Source organism: Schistocerca gregaria, chromosome 1 (assembly GCF_023897955.1).
Source record: "Schistocerca gregaria isolate iqSchGreg1 chromosome 1, iqSchGreg1.2, whole genome shotgun sequence".
In the NCBI taxonomy this organism is placed as follows: domain Eukaryota; kingdom Metazoa; phylum Arthropoda; class Insecta; order Orthoptera; family Acrididae; genus Schistocerca; species Schistocerca gregaria.
Window position 1 is genome coordinate 847,428,735 of NC_064920.1, and position 20,982 is coordinate 847,449,716.

The window sequence follows — 20,982 nt, forward strand, 5'->3', positions numbered from 1 at the left end:
AGGTGCCTGTGAATCTCTAGTAATGACGAAACGCAAGCATAATAAATACACAACAGGTTAAACGTGTGTTTTAAATGGTACTCAAGCTGACAAGTAATATTGCTTTTGGAATCTCATTCTCTAATGTTGTTATTGCTGCTTCAGCACACCATCTTTTACAATTCCTTGCAATTACATATGCAAATAGTATAGAGTATCATTTGTTAGTAACAATATTAAGTCTTCAAGCACCTAAATACTGGGGCTACTGTAAGAGCAATTACCTATAAATGAAAAAGTGAGAGTATAAAAAAATGAACATATTTCTTAGCAGAACAGTATAAGAAACAACCACTGCAATAATTTTATTTCACATCTGAGATGACAACAAAAAAGTTTTTGCATAACTTAGGGACTACTACTGTGATAGTACACTGCTGCTCAAATTTATATATATCTATATAAACATACATATACTGCAGAAAATTTAAAAGCGCTCAATACTTAGTACCATATGTAATAATGGCCTAATGATTTTATTTAATAACTGTCCAATTTTCTGTAGGTAACAAACTTATGACTGACAGCTGGAAAAAGGTATTCATTTACATGCAGTTTTTACATTCAGTCATTTTTTACTGAAAAGTGTTTCAGTACATAATAGTTTCCTCCTTAAATATGCTATTTAATATGTCAAAAAATTTGTGTAGCTTTTAGTCTGAAGTACACTTATTAAATACTGATTAATAAGACAGTTTCTAAATCCCCCTCTATGAAAATATTTTGCACTTTTACATCAAAGAAGTGTGTTAAAAAGTGAAGAAAAGAAAGAACTGTAAGACTAGTAGTACAAGAGAAATAAAACGTGCCTTTCAATTCTTTGTACACTTTATAGAGCCAACTAGGTTACATCAAACAATATAATTTCACAAATGTGCCATAGCTTCTTTGGCATGTTTTGGAAATAGTTTCAAGTAGTTACCAAATAAAGCAAATCTACAGTATGCAGCTTTCTGACAAAGGAAGGAGTTATGATAAGAATAAGCATGATGAGTATCAGTTGATTTCTACAATTTCAGTCTTAACATATTCTTTTTCTGAGCCCAATAAGTAAAAGCAAAAATTCCTGAATTTTTGAAGCCATGGAAAACAGGACATCATCAAGGCAAAACTGGTTTTGAATGTAAGCATGCATTTTCTTTGTTTCTGGTGAAATGAAATAAAAATACCAGTATTTCAAATGTCAGAGACTGTACACAACATAATCTTAAAAATAAAACAATCTTATATATGAAAATACAGCACTTCATCAACTTGATGGCGGCTGCAGATTTGTCATATTTGCTATTTCTTGTGGACAACTGATTTAACAACAAACATGTTGCAGCACTGGTTAGCTCAAACAAAAAGATTCTATTCAAAAGATAAATTACAGAATTCTGCATAACAAAAACTTTACAGCAAGAGGTACATCACCAAAATAAATATATATAAAAAGGAAAAGGCAAAGGAGTCTTTATAACCAGCTTTGTGCTTGGATTTGGAGGCATGCAGATATCTAATGACGATAAACCTCTTGCTGGCTTGTCTTCCAATCCTCTCGTGGCCACTTGTACACTTTTATTGTATCCAAAACATTTTCATTTTTGTGCAGAAAATGTCTGTCCACTTAAAGTTACACAATAATAAACATGTCTCAGCCACAAAATTAGCATTTTCTTCACTGAGAGGAAGTGGCACGTAAAGCCATCGATGCCAGCACCTCCAAAAACTTGTTTTGTTTGCTACTTTACGCACCACTCCATCTCTGCCTTTCCTTGACTGATTCACAAAGTTGACATCCAACTGGACCATCAAGGACTAGGCAGGGGAGAAACTTCGATTGTAAGCAAACAAAATTTCATAATGTCAGGGCCCGGTCATAAATTAGGAGGGTTGAAGAATAATTATCTACGATGTTAAGCTGCTTTATCACCAATTATTTATTCACAGTAGTAGTTAGCGACATTCCCACACCTTCACTGTTTGGTCAACACTGCCCGATATTACATATGGATGGCTCTTGTGGAAATCTGAAAAGAAAAATGAAAAAACTGATTAAGTTTACAACGTAAATATGTTATTGACACAGTACAACCAGTATGACAACAGTGGCTACATAAGAGAAACACTTATTTGCTTACAAAAACAAACATTTCTGAATTAATACCGTGGTGCATCAAAAAATATGTAGAGTATATATTTTCTGTGTAACAATATATGTTCGTTTTAATAAGAAGGCAGTAATATTTCCTGTTTGTAAGGCTGAGACCACAACACGTTAATTTTGTTATGCACAACACAGAGTTGATATATAAAGAAAGAAAGAAAAGAAAGTCACAGCAAAGAAAGATATTTTCATCTCCAGAATTTAACATGAAGAGAGGACAGATGGTGAAATACTACTCTTTCTTGTCAGACTGTCCACTTACAACCTCAGCTAAATCTTTCAGTGCTGGGACACAGAGGCATCTGGACAATCAAGCTGACTCTTGCCTACATTTGTTACCAATGAGCGACGATGATAAGAACATTTTAGGTGAGACTTGGTGTTTCATTTACATCACTGAAACAAAAGCCATACGTAGACTTTGCATACTGTCTCAGGGAAACACAGTTATGAAACACACACACACACACACACACACACACACACACACACACACACACACACACACACACACACACACTTGGAATGGGAACAGGGAAGGGGGTAAGTAGATAAAGGACAATGCCTGACTACAGTTGAGGCCAGGAGGGTTATGGGAACGTAAGATATGTTATAGGAATAGTTTTCGCTTGTGCAGTTCAGAACATCGTGTTGGGCAGCGTGCTCAGCAACTCAAGTCATCCGGCTGTTTCGCCATGTACCATCAACCCCAGTGCTTTAAGTGCCAGGTTTAGGGTCACATATCATAGTGTGTTAAGTGCTCAGGCAAGCACAAGACACACTTCTGAATTTCTGGTAATCTGTGCTTGCTGCAGCAAGCCATATGCCACCAACTGGTGTGTCTGCCTGACTTTCTCAAGCTTAAGTCCAGCCAAAGGCAGGGTGGCAGCTACAGCCACACTGACGCAGCTGACTAGAAAACAATGACGATGACAACAGTCTGCTAAGACCAGCAAGGTACAGTAGAGGGACAGCATGGAGGTGCTCTCCCCACAGAAGTGGGGACTGTGAAGGCATTGCTAATTACGCATATAAATATTTTTTTGTGATTTTCTATAGATTTCTATTCTTTTTCTTTTGTTCATATGGGCATTTCTAATTATGATTATGTAACATTCTACTGTTGTTTTTAAATGTAGGATGTAATTGTGATTATTTCGTTTGCCAATGAATAAATATGTTCCTTGCTTTGTACCTGTGGTAAATTTTGTAAAGTTCTCTTTTGGAATATTATTAATTGTGAAAAATGCAGTCAATAACATTTATAAAGGTTTATGTAATTTACGGTAATGACACAACATCTATAGACAGGGGACAGCGATAGTGATAAGAGTCGAAAGGTTGTTTCGTAGTAGAGGGGATGGTGGGTGGCGTGTCTGAAGTGTGTGGGGGGAAAAATAGTACTGTGTTTAATGAAAAGCATATGTAATTGTATGGACAGTGATACCGAACTATCAGATTGTTAATTCTCTTTACCACTGCAGTATGTAATGCCATTGCCAGCAAACTTTAAGAGCAAATAAACCGGATTGTGAAAGTGGCGCTAACATTACTTGGTTGTGGCCAACACGTACTGTGCTTTTATGCGAATGAACTTTGCTGGTATTTGTTTTGGGTAGTGGAACTGTTGTATATAACATTCTATCAAGCCATGACAGTGAAGACTAATTAACTGTGCAACATAAATGGCTTTCAGTGACGACGTCAAAGTTTGAAATGCGAAAACAGAGTGGACATTGTTTACGGCGTCCTTCACACACAAGAACAATTCTATGAACTGTGAATTTGTGGCTAAGACTATATGAATGTGACGAACCATGTAATTGTGGATGATAGCGTCACGGACAGTGCATAAAGTGTAAAAACGAGGGATGTCTATGTCATGTACTTTGAAAGAGAGGACATGTCAACAATGTTTGTATACTGGCGTCTTGTGGTTTGTTAATCACCACGGGGTTAATGATACAGCTGTGCCGGAAATTTATTTGCATTTCGCAGGAGAAGATTAACCAGCGGAACTGTCTGTATCCTGCCCTCAGCATCGTAACCCGCAGACATCATGCTGCCTAACACAACGCTTCGTGTGAAAAAAAGTTATGGGATTTCGCCGAATGCTATCCCCTGACCTAGAAACTTACTTTCTCTATTAAAGGTATAAGAATTACAGACTCTATTTAACTAAATTCTTTGTTTAGTTAGTTTGCTTTCTGCTAACAAAATTAAAATTACAATCACTGAATTAAAAGTTGCCTGGTAGTCATTGTTGAAACACCAGTAAATATAAACTACCTCCTCTCATTAGGACTAATTCTCATTGCATGTCAAACTTATTGTAGTTATTTTATGTAGTTTTATGTATTGTTATGAGACTAGATATATGATAGTGACTAATAAGAGTATTTTGTCGCGAAATGTGGCTTCGCGCGAAAATTGCGGCGACCGCCATAATTGCTTTCGTTCTGACCAATAACATAAAAGCTGCTATTCCCATACTGGTGCTTTTCCTGATGTGAGTGGGAATTATAAATGTCCGCTGTCAAATCACGTAGTGACTGTTTACCCAGTAATAAAAGTTTTTGATATTGTATTGCTACGAGTCTTAGTATTAAGAGACACTGGTTGTACTCAAAAGTGGATATATGTTTGGTGAACATGGTGCGGACAGACAGCTAGTTGGTTGTCACGACCATGTAGAATGCAGCACAGTGGTTGCAGCTTAGCTTGTAGACCACATGACTTGTTTCAAAGGTAGCTCTGCCTTTGATGAGATAGGTGATGCTTGTACCAGATTGGAGTAGTTTGTGGTGGGAGGGCGTATGGGACGGGCCTCGCATCTAGGTTTTATTACAGGGATATGAGTTGCGAGGCAAGGGGTTTGAGAACAGGAGTTGTGTAAGGATCGACACATATACTGAATAGGTTCGGTGGGCAATGGAATACCACTGTAGGAGAGGTGGCAAGGATAGTAGGTAGGACATTCCTCATTTCAGAGCACGACGAGAAATAGTCGAAACTCTGATAGATGATGTGATCCAACTGCTCCAGTCGTGAGTGGTACAGAGTCATGGAGAATGACACAGTGTGGCCAGGTGGTGTGACTTTAGGAGGTGGTGGATAACTGGAGAAAATAAGGCATGGGAGATCTGATTTTGTATGAGGTTGGGAGGGTAATTATGGCCTGTGAAGGCCTCAGTGAGACCCCTGGTATAGTTTGAGGAGGGCTGCTCATCATAACTGCAGATCTACATGTTGTATAGAAAGGTCTTCTTGGTATGGATTGGGTGGCTGCTGTCAAAATAGAGGTATTGGTGGTGGTTGATAGGTCTGATATGGATGGTGGTACTGATTTAGCCTTCTTTGAGATGGTGGTCAACATCAAGGAAGGTGGCTTGTTCAGGAGGACCAGGTGAAGTGAATGGCGGAGAAAGTGTTTTGGTTCTGAAGGACTGTTGATAGGGTGTCCTCACTCTCAATCCCTATCATGAAGATGCCATCAATAAATCTGAACCAGGTAGAGGGTTTGGGATTCTGGTTGCTCAGAAAGGATTCCTCTAGCTGGGCAATGAATAGGTTGGCATATCCATACCCCAGATTTGTTTGCAGGTGATGCCTTCAAAGGAGAAATAACTGTGGGTTAGGATATTGTTGGCCATCACGACTACGAAGGAGGTTGTAGGTTTGGAATCTGTCAGGCATGTTCAATAGCAGCAAGGCCATGGTCATTAGGGATGTTAGTGTAAAGAGAGGTGACATAACTCAGTCTTGGGCAGGGCACCAAATGGTAAAGGAACAGGAACTGTGGAGAGGCAGAGGAGGAATGGTCTACGAAAGCAGAGATTATCTCAATGGTGGCACAGCAACTGGCCACAATGGGGTGTCCTGGATTGTTGCGTTTATGGCCTTTAGGAAACACACAGAAGGCAGAAGTGTGGATGGGCCTAAGACTTTGACGAGAGACTGGCAATTCTGCTAACTTCTGGACTTTCAGACAGGCATGTACTTTAACAGACTGCAGTTGCTCAGGATAGTATGGCATCAATCAACCTGTGTGTTAATGATCAGTGTGACGATATATTTATGTGGCTGACAGGAAAGATTTTTTAAAGTTACATCAATGACGAACATTCCTATTTTTCTAATAGGATATAATGTTACAATTTTGGGTATTTGTAAGTCTGTTTCCTTTATGTTCCATTCCATTAATGGACTGAAATAGTTGCAACACTACTGGTTAACAGAATTAACACCATGTTTTTCCTCAACAAGATACATGGCTTGGGGCACAACTAAATGCTAATATAAAATCTGCTTTAAAACTAAAATACCATTTGAATTCTGTTATATTTACCAACTGAGGTGCAAAAATGCTGATGCGCTTCCAGGACTTTCATGCAGCGCTTGTTACGAATTTCCCAAACTCGAAGGGTTTTATCATCACTGGCACTCACTAGGAATTTTCCACCAGGATGGAAAACTAGGCCACGCACCCAATTTGCGTGACCAACAAGTGTGAAGAGACAAATGCCTGTGCTGACATCCCACATCTGTGAACATAAAAATATTTAATATAAAAATCATAACACAGACAAATTTTGCATAAAATTTGCCATTCATAACTTTCAGTGTAATAATTTGAAGATGTGTGTACTTTGTATTTCCAATACGCTAATAAATGACATTTCCAAGTCTTCACATAGTCCATCCCTAATTCACAAAACATATCAACTATTTTGATGACAAAAGAACAGTTTTTGACAACTCCTTTGCATCATGGCTTTTTTTTAGTTTTTAAGTGTGGTGTGAGTGCGTCAGTTAAGTAAAGCTTCAGCAGTGATAAGTAAGTTGTTTATGTCAATTTGATTCTTATTTCCATTATTGCAAATTGTTTCCTACTTGGTCTGTCTGTCTTGATAGAACAAACAATTGTTCTGAAGGTCGGTCTGTGCTTAGATATTCCCACAGCCGTACTCACACTATTACGTTCCTTAACAGGTGCGAACTTTTCTAATGTCCAATTATATTAATTTACTAACATAATCTCTAATGAATAAAATACTTGCTGCCGATTCGAGCACTTCTGTTGTCATACTTATTCTTGTCCCATGCTAATAAATATTGCAGCAACTAATGAACACAACTGTTCTATATACTGTACTGTTTACAATTCATTCATTTACTTTTAATCACACCAACACTTTGTATATAATGAATAGATACTTTTATATGTTTTTCTCAGGTAAATGAACATAATGATTGCTGATAATATTGATTGTACACTGCAAATTAAGGGATGGCAAAGAAAATGAATGTTTAAAAATCAAAGGATGTGTCTTAACATTTATTTTCAATATCCCTCAACATTAAGTCATAAAACTATCCCACAATTATAAAAAAAACCAAGTCCTTCAGCAGGAACTTACAAAAATTAAAATGAATAGACCCCCATTTAAGTTGAAGAGATACACAGGGGAATAGCTGCACTCTCATAGGATAGGAAGTGTACAGAAGAACAGTTTTCTCTTTGTATGAAACTGTACAGTACACCTCAAAGGAGTGCAGTGGGAGGTTGTGACGGGAAATGGAAACCAGAAAGAGATCTGTATGATCACAAGTTATGTAGAAAAAAATTAAACAGGGAAGTGCTGAGAGGGAAGAGCAGCAAAATATAGGCAAGTGTCCTTTGTCTTTACAAAAGCATGAGCCTGAAACCATGGGTATGACAGTCTGAACAAAAATACAATAGTTGTTCAAATCGTGGCCACACAAGGGCTACACAATTTTGCTATTGTTATTCATAGCCTACAAATCACAAGTTATCATTTCATAACTCCCCACAAACCATGTTTAGACAGAGAAATATAGCATATAATGTTTTATACAACCAGGATTAAACAGATTAGGAAGTCTAGCAGAATTTTGTCAACCTCATTAAAACAACAGAATGTCTAAGAAAACAGGGCCGAGAACAATGCTGGAATTTGTGGAAATGCCACTGAAATATGGATGCTTACGAAGGAAATGCAAGAAATAAAGGAAACAAGAATGAGTCACTGGCCTTGAAGTCATTTTGAGAGAGAGAGAGAGAGAGAGAGAGAGAGAGAGAGAGAGAGAGAGAGAGAGAGAGAATAAAATAGAAAAAAAAGGAACCATTTATTATGATATGTGCAATGTTTTCTTGTAAACTTGATGCTTTTCATTAATTACTGAATTATTGAGTGAATAACACAAGAGCAGCATGAGAACAGCAAGAAACACCTAAACAGAATGATATCAACTACTGCATTACTTAAAAATTGATAGGAAACAAAATAAGTTACAAAAATAAAGAAATAAAAAAAAAATCACTGAAATTGCTGAAGGAAGGACTAAATTCAAAGAAATGATAAAAATGTTTTCATAAAATGGTTTCTGAACTGAAGAAAAGAAGGAAGGAAAAGATCAGTGCTTAACATCCCACCAAGGTTAGCACAAGGTACCCACAAGCTTTGATTAGATGGGAAAGGAAATCTGCATGTACTTTCAAAGGTACCAAGCCAGCATTTCCCAAAGTGATTAGGGAAGTTGTGCAAAATGAAAATCTCAATGGTCTGACGGGGATTTGAAATGACATTTTTAAAAATATGTTGATAATCAATGAGTGTCAATTCTCAATTAAACTAGAATTATCTACCATACTAATTTTTGAATAAAGTAACAAAAGTTGGGTTGAATAAATCTACTTGCAACTAGTGGCAACAAAAAACACTTAGTACATACAACAAATAACAACACAGCATTGAGAAAGCCTTTAGGAAGAAAGGTCAACAGCACACAACTTATGCACTAGGTAACGAGAAATTTCGGGCAAAGGGTTGCCTCAAAATTACACACACTCAACTTTCAGAATTTATATTTCATCATAATAACATTACATAACATAGACATTCTTAGTTGTTTAAAACTGTGTAGCCCTTAATGATCAATCTGGAACAAGCACAAACATAACTGTTACCTTAATTGTCTTGTCTCGTGATCCAGATACAAGGAAAGGTCCTGTATGGGCACCCTTTTTGTTGTCGACACCAGCAGCCTCATTGATGTGAGCAGCAGCAGACTCTGGAGCCCATGCAATGCATTCCACAACATGATCGTGATCACGAAGTTCTGCTTTACACTCTTTGCTTGCAGAAGCCCATACTCGCACGGTCTGGTCATTGGAACATGACGCAATTAAGGATCCGTCTTGATAAACTTGCACCATTCGCACCCACTCACGGTGGCCGGTAAATGTCTTTACACAATAGCTGTAAATATTGAATTGGGATTTTGATTTGTGTATTGCTGCCAGATGCAACAGTAATCTTATAAAAGCTTCAGTCAATACATATCAACTGATTATCTCAGTGAAAAGCATAACAGTTTCAATGAAAAAACATATTAAGGCCAAGTTTCTGCACAACAGCTTTATATTTTCCAGCAGATGGTTGCATTATTGCCTGCACACTTCCATTGAAAACCTTTATTTTCATCTAGAAAACTTCAGCACCACAAACCTCTGATACGGTTTTTAGGATCAGAAGGTTTCAAGAGGGGGGCGGGGGATGGACAAAGTTTCATAATCTATCAGCCAAAGTTTGCTCCAAGTAGTAATTTGGTACTATACAGCTTTAAGTTGAAGAGTATCTTGTTTGTACACAACAACTGTTCCATATACTCTCCATGAAACTAATACCTCCACTTGGAGGTAGCAGCCATCAATACATACTGACTGTCATCCCTAAATTACCACATATTCTCCGACAGTTCTCATGTAACCGTGATAGTCATACTGGCGCACTCTTCATGTTTATATTCTGCACATCTTTAACACAGCAGCACAGTACATCACAAATAATGCTGTGGTCTTCAAGCACAATCTAATCACTTCAAGTGTGTGCCAACACACTAACTCTTAGATCCATCCATAGAAAACATTTTTTCTCATGATGCTTACTCAATTTTTGTGCATAAGCTCCTAACAAATTGAAAAGTAAATGCATTAAAAACTGTAGTCATCTGTGACCTATTGGGAATGTATTGTGAAGAGTGGAGGACAATTTCTATACATTTACCAAAAAGTTAGAGGGACATACAGCAAACAATTACTTTGTTTGTGCGATCAGTCTAAGTCACAAGATGACCAAGCAACAAAAAAGTTACATAGATTTTTGTCTTTACTTTGCTACTCAGATATAACCTGTTTATCTTCCTTATCAAATGGGAAAGAAAATATCCAGTGACCTTATTTTGAGCCTCTAAAAGTATGCACCAGGAACATTCTTTAATGGAGCCTTGTAACATGCTATTTTGCATCTGAATTAAAATGTCACATCTATGTGGTTTTTACACAATCTATAGTTAGCTTTAAGAAAATGGGACTCACATGTAAATACTTAGTGTTGTAAATGTGTGTAAATGTTTTATAATATGAAATGTATCTATACAGATGTCCATCTCCAAGAAATCTAAAGTGATGTAGATATATGTTTTGCGTGTAATATTACTGGTCACTATTATGAACTTGTCTTCATTATTGCTAAAAGCAAAATCATATTTTGAAGAGGTTAAACTGCCATTAATTGTAAAATACAGTTAACACAGTTGAGGTACTTGCAATTTTTATGGAATAAGAACACAGCAGAAGAAACTCTCCAGTTATGTAAGTGATGGCACTGAGATTTTTAAGGACATGGTTGAGACAGTACTAATAATTTGTATAAAAATATTTGAGTACAGTATACAAATGGTGATAGATAAACACTATTCAGCATTGCTTCTCTCACAGCATTCAGTAACTCACAATACATAACACATCACAGTTCGTGGATTTTGATTTCATCTTGCACTTTGAGAAAGTAGGGAACAGCTGAAAGTGATTTGGCTTCTTTTTCTAATTGATCTTACTGAAACTACTGCAAAGGATAGTACTCATAATACGACATATAATGTGCAATCATCCAAGGCAATTTTAACCACTGAACCCACAATGTTCTCAAGAATATTGTGGATATGCGAGTCACATATTTGCAATGACAGCACTTGCTCTAGCAGGCATTTTATTTTAATTATCTTTAAGTTCTAGTGAGATCTGGGATATTTGACATTAAAGCTTATCAATAAGAAGAGGCCGTGCACACCCACACATGCACAAACATAATTAGTGGTCATGGACCCAAATAATTTTAACTGGGGAAGCAGAATACAGAACCAAAAAAATTAATGTGTCAATACCCTTGTCACTTATCTAACAAATTCAGTTCTTTTTAAGTAAGAAGGATAATTTTTGCATTTTCCCCCCTTAATTCAACCTCAGCATTATTTGCTGCAGTGAAATTAAGAGTTTTTCTTGCAGAACAGAAAATACAACCAGGTATTACACTGCAACTACATATTATATCACTAACATCTATATGTGGAGTTCAAGGCATATGCAAGATATTTTATAATTCCAATGAGGATTACTATTGCTCACCCTGTGGCAACTTCCCACATTTTGATAGTTTTGTCTCTGGAAGAGGATACTAAGAAGTCCCCTCCAGGCATAAAGGTTACACTAGATACATTGTGATCATGTCCATGCATTGTTTTTATGCACTCGTAATTCTGAAAGTCCCATAGCTTGATTGTCATATCTGCGCTGCATGATGCTGCAACACAGAACACAAAAGTTTAAAATTTATAACTATTAATAACTGGCAAAAACAAACACAGAATGAAGCTTAAAATAGCAGGCCCTTAGACAGAGATTCACCAACTTTCCTATAGTGTTTAATGGAATCATTTATAAACCCAATTCTCTCCCCAGTCCCCAAATAACCTGCCTTATAAGAGCATGAGAGAGTTAAGTTTTCTTCTGGCTTAGCAATAGGACAGTAGGCACGGAAATAACTTAAGCACAAAAAAACTTTACATTGAAAAAATAGGACATAATTGATAGATCTATGGTCAAGCAATTAGACAGAACACAGCAAATACAGAATTAATGAAGAAAACCAACAGGTTCTGTTTTTTCCTACAGCTTAAAACACTGAAAAATCCTCAACCTATGCTATATCTAAATGGAGAAGACAATTTGTGCAAGTAGAATAGTGAGAAAGTAACTAACTTAACAACAATATATGACCCTCCCAGTTTCCACAACTGTTTTAATGGATGAAATAAACCAACATTCTGTTAACTCTAAAATAAGAACATACTGAAGAAACAGACTTCATGGGTGGACTCAAATCAAAATGTGCATGTTAAACACATTATCAGCAGCAGACAACTACAACTGTGCTTGTGGTGGCTTTACAATGATATTACACTATTTGTTCACTGAAGAATTCTGGAGGAGATTGGGTTCTGTGTAGGATTACAAACTAAACTGTTGTTTAGAAAACAACAGTTCAGATTTCAAGGCAATTAAGTAAAAATAGAGGGACCTGTCAAGAAGAAGCTGCTAGATAATTCTGATACTAGCCATAGAACATCAAAATTAATTTTCAGGCTTATTTAATGTAACCGTTTTCTTTATGGATGTACACTTTCACAGAGTATATTTTTGTGAGAGGAACCACACTTTGCTGCAACTTCACACTCCATTGAACGTATAAGAAAGCTGCAGCAGAAACACACGATTACAGCACCTCTTAAGACAGAAAATTAAGCCTGCGCTACACCACATATGAATAACTATAACTATAACAATATATTACCTGACACATAAGCAAGCATGCTTGCTTATTGGTATGTTTAGGTAAGATGCACAACACAAAGCCATGAAGTCTGACTGCACATTTGCGCTTCTTTTTTACAATACAACTTAATTTTCTAAATCTAAATTTTTGGGTACACAACTGAACTATAAAAAAAACTTATCAAAATGTCGACAAGCAGCTCAATGCATATTACACTGTGGCTGCAGACTTCAATCACACAAAGGGAACTTGTGTATCTCTCTCTCTCTCTCTCTCTCTCTCTCTCTCTCTCTCTCTCTCTCTCTCTCTCTCTCTCTCCCCCTTTCTCTCTCGCCCCCTCTCCCTCCCTCCCTCCCCCTCCCTCTCTCTCTATCCTTGGGAAAACTAATATTATCACAGTATCTAGGTAGCAGAAAATTAATACTAGGTGAAAGGGTATTGTTAGTTATATCATGTGATAGATTCTGATTATTCTAACTGTCACTTTATGTTTGAGAACATATGAATTCTTCTCCATTGTCAAATACCAGGAATAAGGTATCAGCGTGTAAGACACCTGTAAATAGTTTATAAGTAAAATAATAAAATTTGTTCATATGGGCAAGTACTTAGAACTTATACAACTGTCTTGGAACACTAGGATGTAAATCTTAGTCTACAAAAACAAGAAAAACAGATAATAAATCATACCTAAAAAATTATATACTCTACGTTACTTATGAAGCTCACTGTGTCAAACAGTACTGCTGTTCTAAGTCAAAATTGTGTGTCTTAGGTACATTCAGATTTTAATATGAACTGTCTTCTGTAAGTTCGATGTGCCACAGGTCACATTTAGGTCCACAATCTGTCACTTAAGAACACATGACTCAAACAATGTTCTAATTGCAAACAGCCAATGTGTTACCGATATAAAAATCAAGTGTTATGTAAATGATTTAGCAAAAATTGTAGTGGATAAAATCACACTGATGCTAACAGAAACACAGTTTGTAACTTAACTGCAACAAAGTGCACTGCATAGTTTCACATGAAACCATAAGGGTCAAATTTACTGTGAAAGACTGAACAAATAATGATGTCACTGATCCTTAGGACTGAAGATAGATGTCAAACTTTCCTGAAGTATCACACACAAAATTATTTGATAAAAGTGAATGTGGCTGTCTTCATTATGAGAAAAATCCCACTGTCACCAAGAATGACCTATAGAAGCTTGTTTATTTTGCACAGTTTCACACTACTATATTTTATGGTATTAAATTATGGGATAACTCTCCTCATACACAAAAAAATGTTCTTAGCGCAGAAAAGGATAGTGTCAGTTTTTCAACCTCATGCAGGTTGCTGTTCAAGTACCCCTAAATTCTAATACGGGAATCCCTGCACACATTTCATGAAAAGGAACTGTGGCATTCAGCCGGAGAGAATAAACAGATAATTATTGATCCATTAAACAGAAAACTTTGCACTAGTCTGCAGGTTTCATTTCCATTGTACTTCCAACATAACAGAAAAAAAAAATCCAAATGAAAAAGCACAGATTTTGAAATCTCTATTTAAAGGTGGTTCTGAAACAACTGCTTTCATTCTGAATGTGCTTTCCTTGCACCACTTTACAACCAAAATCATCCTCTGCTGTATTATGATATTTAGGGTCATATTATTATAAATCTCTTTCACAGTGTTCCATCTTGCCGAGGGGATTGAGGACCACTTACACCTTCACTCACCCCTCCTCACTCAATACATCGCCTTCCCCGAGACTTGACAATCGCACACTGCTCTCACTACTTCCCTCCAGTTTTTCCAGTCTCATGTCACTTCTTTCCATTCTGTGATACCCACCAGCCTGCAGTCTGAGATCATCTTATCTTGTAATCTACTTCTTGGCCATCCAAGGAGTCGTGAGCCTTCAATCTTCCTGTCATATCTGACAGCCTCTTTTGTCAGGTTCCATTCTGACAACATGGGCTGCCCACTAACATCTTGCTTTGATGATTACTACTGAGCACTGGTCAGCAAACTGAACTAGTTCTTCACTGGATCTCCACACTCATCTTTGTGTTGCTTGTCAAATATTGGCCCAAAAATTTTTCTGTTCACTTTATCTTCAAAGACAGGGTTTTGTTCTTGTCTTTTGGTTACACTCCATGTTTCCACTCCATCTGCCAGTACTGGCCTGATTATTGAGTTGTATAGTTTCAGCTTTGTTTTCAGTGTCAGAAGTTTGGAGGAAAGAAGTTTTTGGAGGTAAAAGTAAAATTTCTTTGCAGTCCGTAGTCTAATGTCATATTTGAAGCTGGAAGGGTTCTTGAAAGTGCATTTTTTTGTATTGAGATCACCACATTTTTCTGCAGTCATGTTTTCCTTTTTTAGGTCATCCGCATTTTATAGGGCAGTACATTTGCTTGGTTACCTGTGATGTTCCCATTTGTTGCTTGTTTGGCTTCTCTTATAACTTTCCCCATGACAAGGTTGACGATAAGCGGGGATTACATCACCTTGCTTCAGCACACTTTTTTCTCAAAATAGTCTGATAGCAAACTGCAATATGTAATCCTGCTTGCCATCTTCTCCACACACATTTTGATAATGTTGATTAGTTGCTTAAGGATTCCATATTCTGCCATGATTCCTTGTACCATTTCTGTGCACTGAACCATAGGCCTTCTGAAAAAAACTAATAATATATGTTGTTGTACTTTCATACTTTTTCTTTGACAGCCTTCACTCAAAATACACTTTCTACTTTGTTGATCTGTTTTTCTAAAAACCATTCTGGTAGTCCTTTATTGCATGTTCAGTACGTAGGAGCAACTCTTCACAATATTATACTTCGTGTGCTGTGATTAATATGGAAGAATGATTCCTTCTGTCCAACCAGTATTTTTGATCTTAGCAACTTTTAAGAGCAAAATGAAAATTTCTCAAGAAGTCTACAACCACCATATTTCAGGAATTACACTGGTATTATTTCAGTTCTAGACACTTTGTGGTTTTTCAATGTTTCATCCTGCTAGTTTCCTCTTTGTATGTTTGGCCATTTATGAGTTTTCTCCAGTTTGTTTACCAGTTTAGAACAGTTCAATAAGTTGTCAAAATATTCCTTCCAAGCACATAATATATCATCATCTCTAATCATAATATTGTCATGATGAGGTCCTGACCGCAGTTGATACTCCTTCCTGACATTATTTACGATGCCATCACTTTGTGCATGTTATTTTCTTACTGGTCAATCCAAATAGTTTCTATGGTGTGTTTCAGGCAAAGCCTCTTTTCTCCCTTCATAGGGTCTTGTTTGTTTCCTTCTGTGTCTCCTTGTAGCCCTGATGATCTATTCTTTTCTCCTGTCATTTAGGCATTCCTTCATGGCTGTGATGCTAACTTCTATTGTTGTTTTGCATGTATCTCTGAGCCATTTCTTTTTCTTTGTCCACAGTCCATCTACATGTTCAGTTTCACTTCCATCACTTCTATTGTTATTTTATCAAGTATTTCAAATATGTTGCTCACTTCCACTTGATAATGACAAGTTTCAAAGTTGTCCCCCAATGGCTGAACTTCATACTGCATTCTACATCGTTTATGTTTTCTGTGATTTGTTTTCAACTGGACTTTGTAATAAAACCGATTATGGTGAGATAAATGTAACAACTGATATTGGATCATATGAAGTGAATGATACCACAGTGAAAACATGAAAACCAGAAATGCACTACTACATTGTTATGTGCAAATGTTTAAATGTCAACGTTTATAAACGCTTAATGTAATTACAAAGGTGATTACGGACTCCACAAAAAAAAGATGTACAATTAATTGTATTTTATTTATGAAATGCATGTTCCAAAGAGATTATGTGTGTGTGTGTGTGTGTGTGTGTGTGTGTGTGTGTGTGTGTGTGTGTGTGTGTGTTTTCCCCCCCTAAGGTAAGATTTTCCGCTCCCGGGATTGGAATGACTCCTTACCCTCTCCCTTAAAACCCACATCCTTTCGTCTTTCCCTCTCCTTCCCTCTTTCCTGAAGAAGCAACCGTTGGTGGCGAAAGCTAGAAATATTATGTGTGTGTTTGTGGGTTATTTTATTGTGCCTGTCTACCGGCGCTTTCCCGCTTGGTAAGTCTTGGAATCTTTGTTTTTAATATATTTTTATATAAATAGATTGATATATGACAGTAATTTCCTTGCTACGCGTTGTTAGAAGTAAATCTCTGTTCTTTTGGGCAGTTGAATGTTAAAGTCCGAAGTTCTGCAGAAAGTCCACCACAATTCATATTATTATTGAAACATCAACCCAATCAGCCTTTAGACAATTATAGAAAGATAAACCACAGAAGGGAATGCACAATGAGCCAATACCACATAAAAAACGGCAGCAAAAAGGTGAGTACTTTTATTATTATTATTATTATTATTATTATTATTAACATAATAGGTTATGTAAATTTGACTGTCCCTGTCACTTGCTGCAGTGTGTCAATATCTCAGTGTGGCAAGTTCTGTGAAAATGTAATGGGCCACCCAAGTTACTAACTTACTCCAAACATTAATAAACCAACTTTGGGTAACAAGAGGGTGGTGGAGGTCAGAACTTCCACAGCTGCTACTAACAAATTATGGCCAGAGCCTGAATCAGCTATCCAGTTTGGACGAATATCGCCGATTCCACTCATATGCCTTTTTGAAATTAATATATGGTCAGTTTGGTTTTCTGTCTTTCCATTTGCCAAATATTACGTCACCTTGTATGGGAAGGATGATTTATGACTCAATGAATGATATCCTTCCTAGTCCATTTTCATTCATTTTTCTCATTGGGTTTTCACTGCCTGTGGTCGGTTGCAAATGTTTCCCCCATCTGAGGAATCTACAATTGGCACAGACTATTGAGCAAATGTGACACTTAAGATTTATTGTATTCACAGTTATTGGCAGGACTCAGTTCTTGGCCTCTAGTGATTGGAAGCCCATCTTCATTAAAACAGCAAAATGGTCCATCGTCCGACAATGGCTCTGCCCACTGAAGCCTCCCCCACAGAATTCATATTGATACATTGTCTTTGGTGATCTGCTTCATTTTCATTGAAGTTCATTAAAACGGCAAAATGGTCCATCGTCCGACAATGGCTCTGCCCACTGAAGCCTCCCCCACAGAATTCATGTTGATACATTGTCTTTGGTGATCTGCTTCATTTTCATTGAAGTCCATACAAAAATTTAATTGAAAACTGTCTTTGCCACATAAAACAATTTATTTGTATTTTAAGAGGTGAGCAGTTTTGATCTATGAGTGATTACAGCAAGATAACTGTTGGAAACAGTATCACAGAGCAAGAACTGCTGTGGGAAGGTGTGAAGGCCAACTGAACTGAGCAGATGATCTTCATGACTCCCCAGAGCGATTTTTGCTCCATGCCACAATCTGAAACAGTCACCTTGGAGAAATTGGTCGGAAGATTATCCCACACAGATCGAAACTGCTCACCTTTTAAAACAAAAATCAATTATTTTATGCAGCCAAACATTTTTAAATAAAAATTTTAATAGTGCTTTTTGACCATTTATTTCCACAAACAATATAGCAAAAAAAATTAAGTCCACGTAAGTCTGTTTGGGCTCAAAACTGTTATGATCAAGGAACTTCAAATTTTCTGTCTTGTTAATCCTGCGATTTCTTGGAATCCAGACACGATGGCTTTCGAATGGTCAGAAGAGCCTACAAAAAATTCCTCTTTCGCCCATTAGGCTTGAGCTTTCCTTGGCCTGGTAATCTGTCTAGGGCGACAACCTTCAGACTGAATACACGAAGATGAGATATGTCAGGTTCCCTCTTCAGCCACTTCTCAAACTGGGTTCCACCACATAGTCCTTTAGTTGAGCAGTGATTTCAGATGTAGTTAGTTGTGTTGATGGCTTCAGCCTAAAAGATGACAGTAATCCTGACTCTAGCAACATGCAACGAGCCATTTTTGAGCAATAAACGGTTCTCTTGTACAGCAAAATCATTCTGCTGTTGTATGTATGGAACTGTTAGACATTGCCACATTTCTGTGTGTGTGTTGGGGCTTATGGGCGCTGCCACATTTCTGCCAGTCTTGTGGAGTACTAGAGTCGAGCCCATGGCTGGAGCTTATATGTACGCTCCACATTAATGTGTGCAGTGGGCATTTTCTGGTCATTATCGCTGTACCTCTGCGAGTGTTACTTTAAACAGTTGTTCGTTGCAACATGTGAAACCAAGACAGTTTAGCTTGAGGTTTTTTCCTTTCTTATTAAAACTAATCTAATGTTTATGAATTGCAATGGCTTCCGTAAACAAATGGTTGTTATATCTCCTCTACTGTGAAAAATAGTGTGGTTGGTGTAATACAGCAGGTGCTCTACCGTAGCTGGTTTCTCCACCTGTTCCAACCTGCATTACCGTTTATGTTTGGTGATATTGGTATTGATGGATACACCAGTCATGGCTCATACTAAGAAAGCCTCCAGTTTAACAGGTCCTGGCAATCAATGACCATTTTAAGTAACAATGGAAAAGCTACAGCAATAATGACAGAAACAGCTTCCACAGACATTAATGTGAAGAATATGTATAAGCTCAAACAATGAGCTTGGCTGCAGTCAGCTCCCCTGCAATGGGGGATGAATCTGTCAGCTACCCAGCAATGGAGGATGAATCTTTCAGAATGCCAGCACCTGTGATGGTGAAATATCAGACAAATCACCATACAAATGTCTGCTGAATATCCTGAGATTAAATCCAATTGACAAGTGAGCAAATATTTTCTGGAAAAGTAATTTCTTCCCATTGATAATATTATGAATGGAAGTTAAGAAAGTATCAGAACTGTATCACAATTCACAGATAACAGAGCTTCACATTAATAAAAGCAGAGAGACTTATTAATTGAAACAGGTGTCAGTACTGAATTCACTCTGGATCAAGGGTAATTAAAAATATATGCTAAAAATAAAGTGGAACAATGTAGTATACAGTGAAGAAAATAATAATAATAATAATAATAATAATAATAATAATAATAATAATAATAATAATAATAATGGCTACAGCAGAAAAGGATGTGTCGCAGCATCCACAATTAATTACATGTTAACATATGGAATGATTGAAGCAACAAACTACCAAAGAGTATTAAGACAGAAGGAAATTATCACAATGAAACAGCTTTGTGTATTACTTGCCAGCGGGAACTACGGTAACATCCATCTTTAACACGGATATGATTTACCTATACATGAAAACTTTCAAGTTAGATGGAGGTTTTAGTACTTACCTAACATTTTTCCTGTCTGGTCAAATGCAATGTCTTGCACACAATCTGTATGCCCTTTCAAAGACTTCTCGTATTCACCTGTCTCAAAGTCCCACACTTTAATGGTTGCATCTTCACTTGCACTCACCATCAGGCTGAAAACAGGATGAAAAACTACCTGCAAAAATAAAAATGTTATAGTTCTTAGAGCTCTCTTTATTTTGTGGGTGCTTTTGGCACATTTGGTTCATTTCATGTATCTCTATTCAACACAGTTAACTCTTTGTCACAAGTCCTTAAAATTTGCAAATGTAACAAATTGCAATAAAGTAAGTGTATTCTTGAAAAAAGAACAGCTCATGCACAAGGAAAATCAGAAATCATATAGTAAGACCGCAGAACAGGACAGGTTCCTTTTTTTAAATTTCATCCATTCTCTGAAGGACGAACATGATCCTGATACCCGAAATCAAATTTTGGTATATTACATGTATGACAATATAGATAGAAAATTACGCTTTCAAATGAAAGAATGCTTTACAGTAATTAATCATTTGCTCTGTAATATAATTACATATCACAAGAAATGAAGGATAATAATCATATACACTATGCAATTAATGTTGTTGGGAAGGTAGTACTGATCATACAAAAAAATACACGGCAATATGTAACGGCCAACTCCTTCAGGGAACGCAAATACGCCAAACTGAACTGAATAATGGGATGAACAGTGGGCACAAATTATTGTGGTGGTTATCTCCATGCTTACATCATCAAGGCTTAATGTCAGTGTGTAAAACTTTAGCATGAAACAA

General features: G+C 37.0%; 1 protein-coding gene across 1 annotated transcript in view; it reads right to left on the reverse strand.

Moving 5' to 3' along the window:
- Positions 1-302: 302 nt before the first annotated feature.
- The window catches only part of LOC126272653 (lissencephaly-1 homolog), a 179,194-nt gene continuing 158,514 nt past the window's right edge, over positions 303-20,982 (reverse strand). The window contains exons 4-8 of the mRNA XM_049975660.1: positions 20,186-20,342; positions 11,679-11,853; positions 9,180-9,471; positions 6,537-6,732; positions 303-2,051 (exon numbers count right to left, since the gene is read on the reverse strand). Coding sequence (XP_049831617.1) covers positions 1,978-2,051; positions 6,537-6,732; positions 9,180-9,471; positions 11,679-11,853; positions 20,186-20,342 — 894 coding nt within the window. The 3' untranslated portion in view covers positions 303-1,977. The remainder of the gene's footprint in view (positions 2,052-6,536; positions 6,733-9,179; positions 9,472-11,678; positions 11,854-20,185; positions 20,343-20,982) is intronic.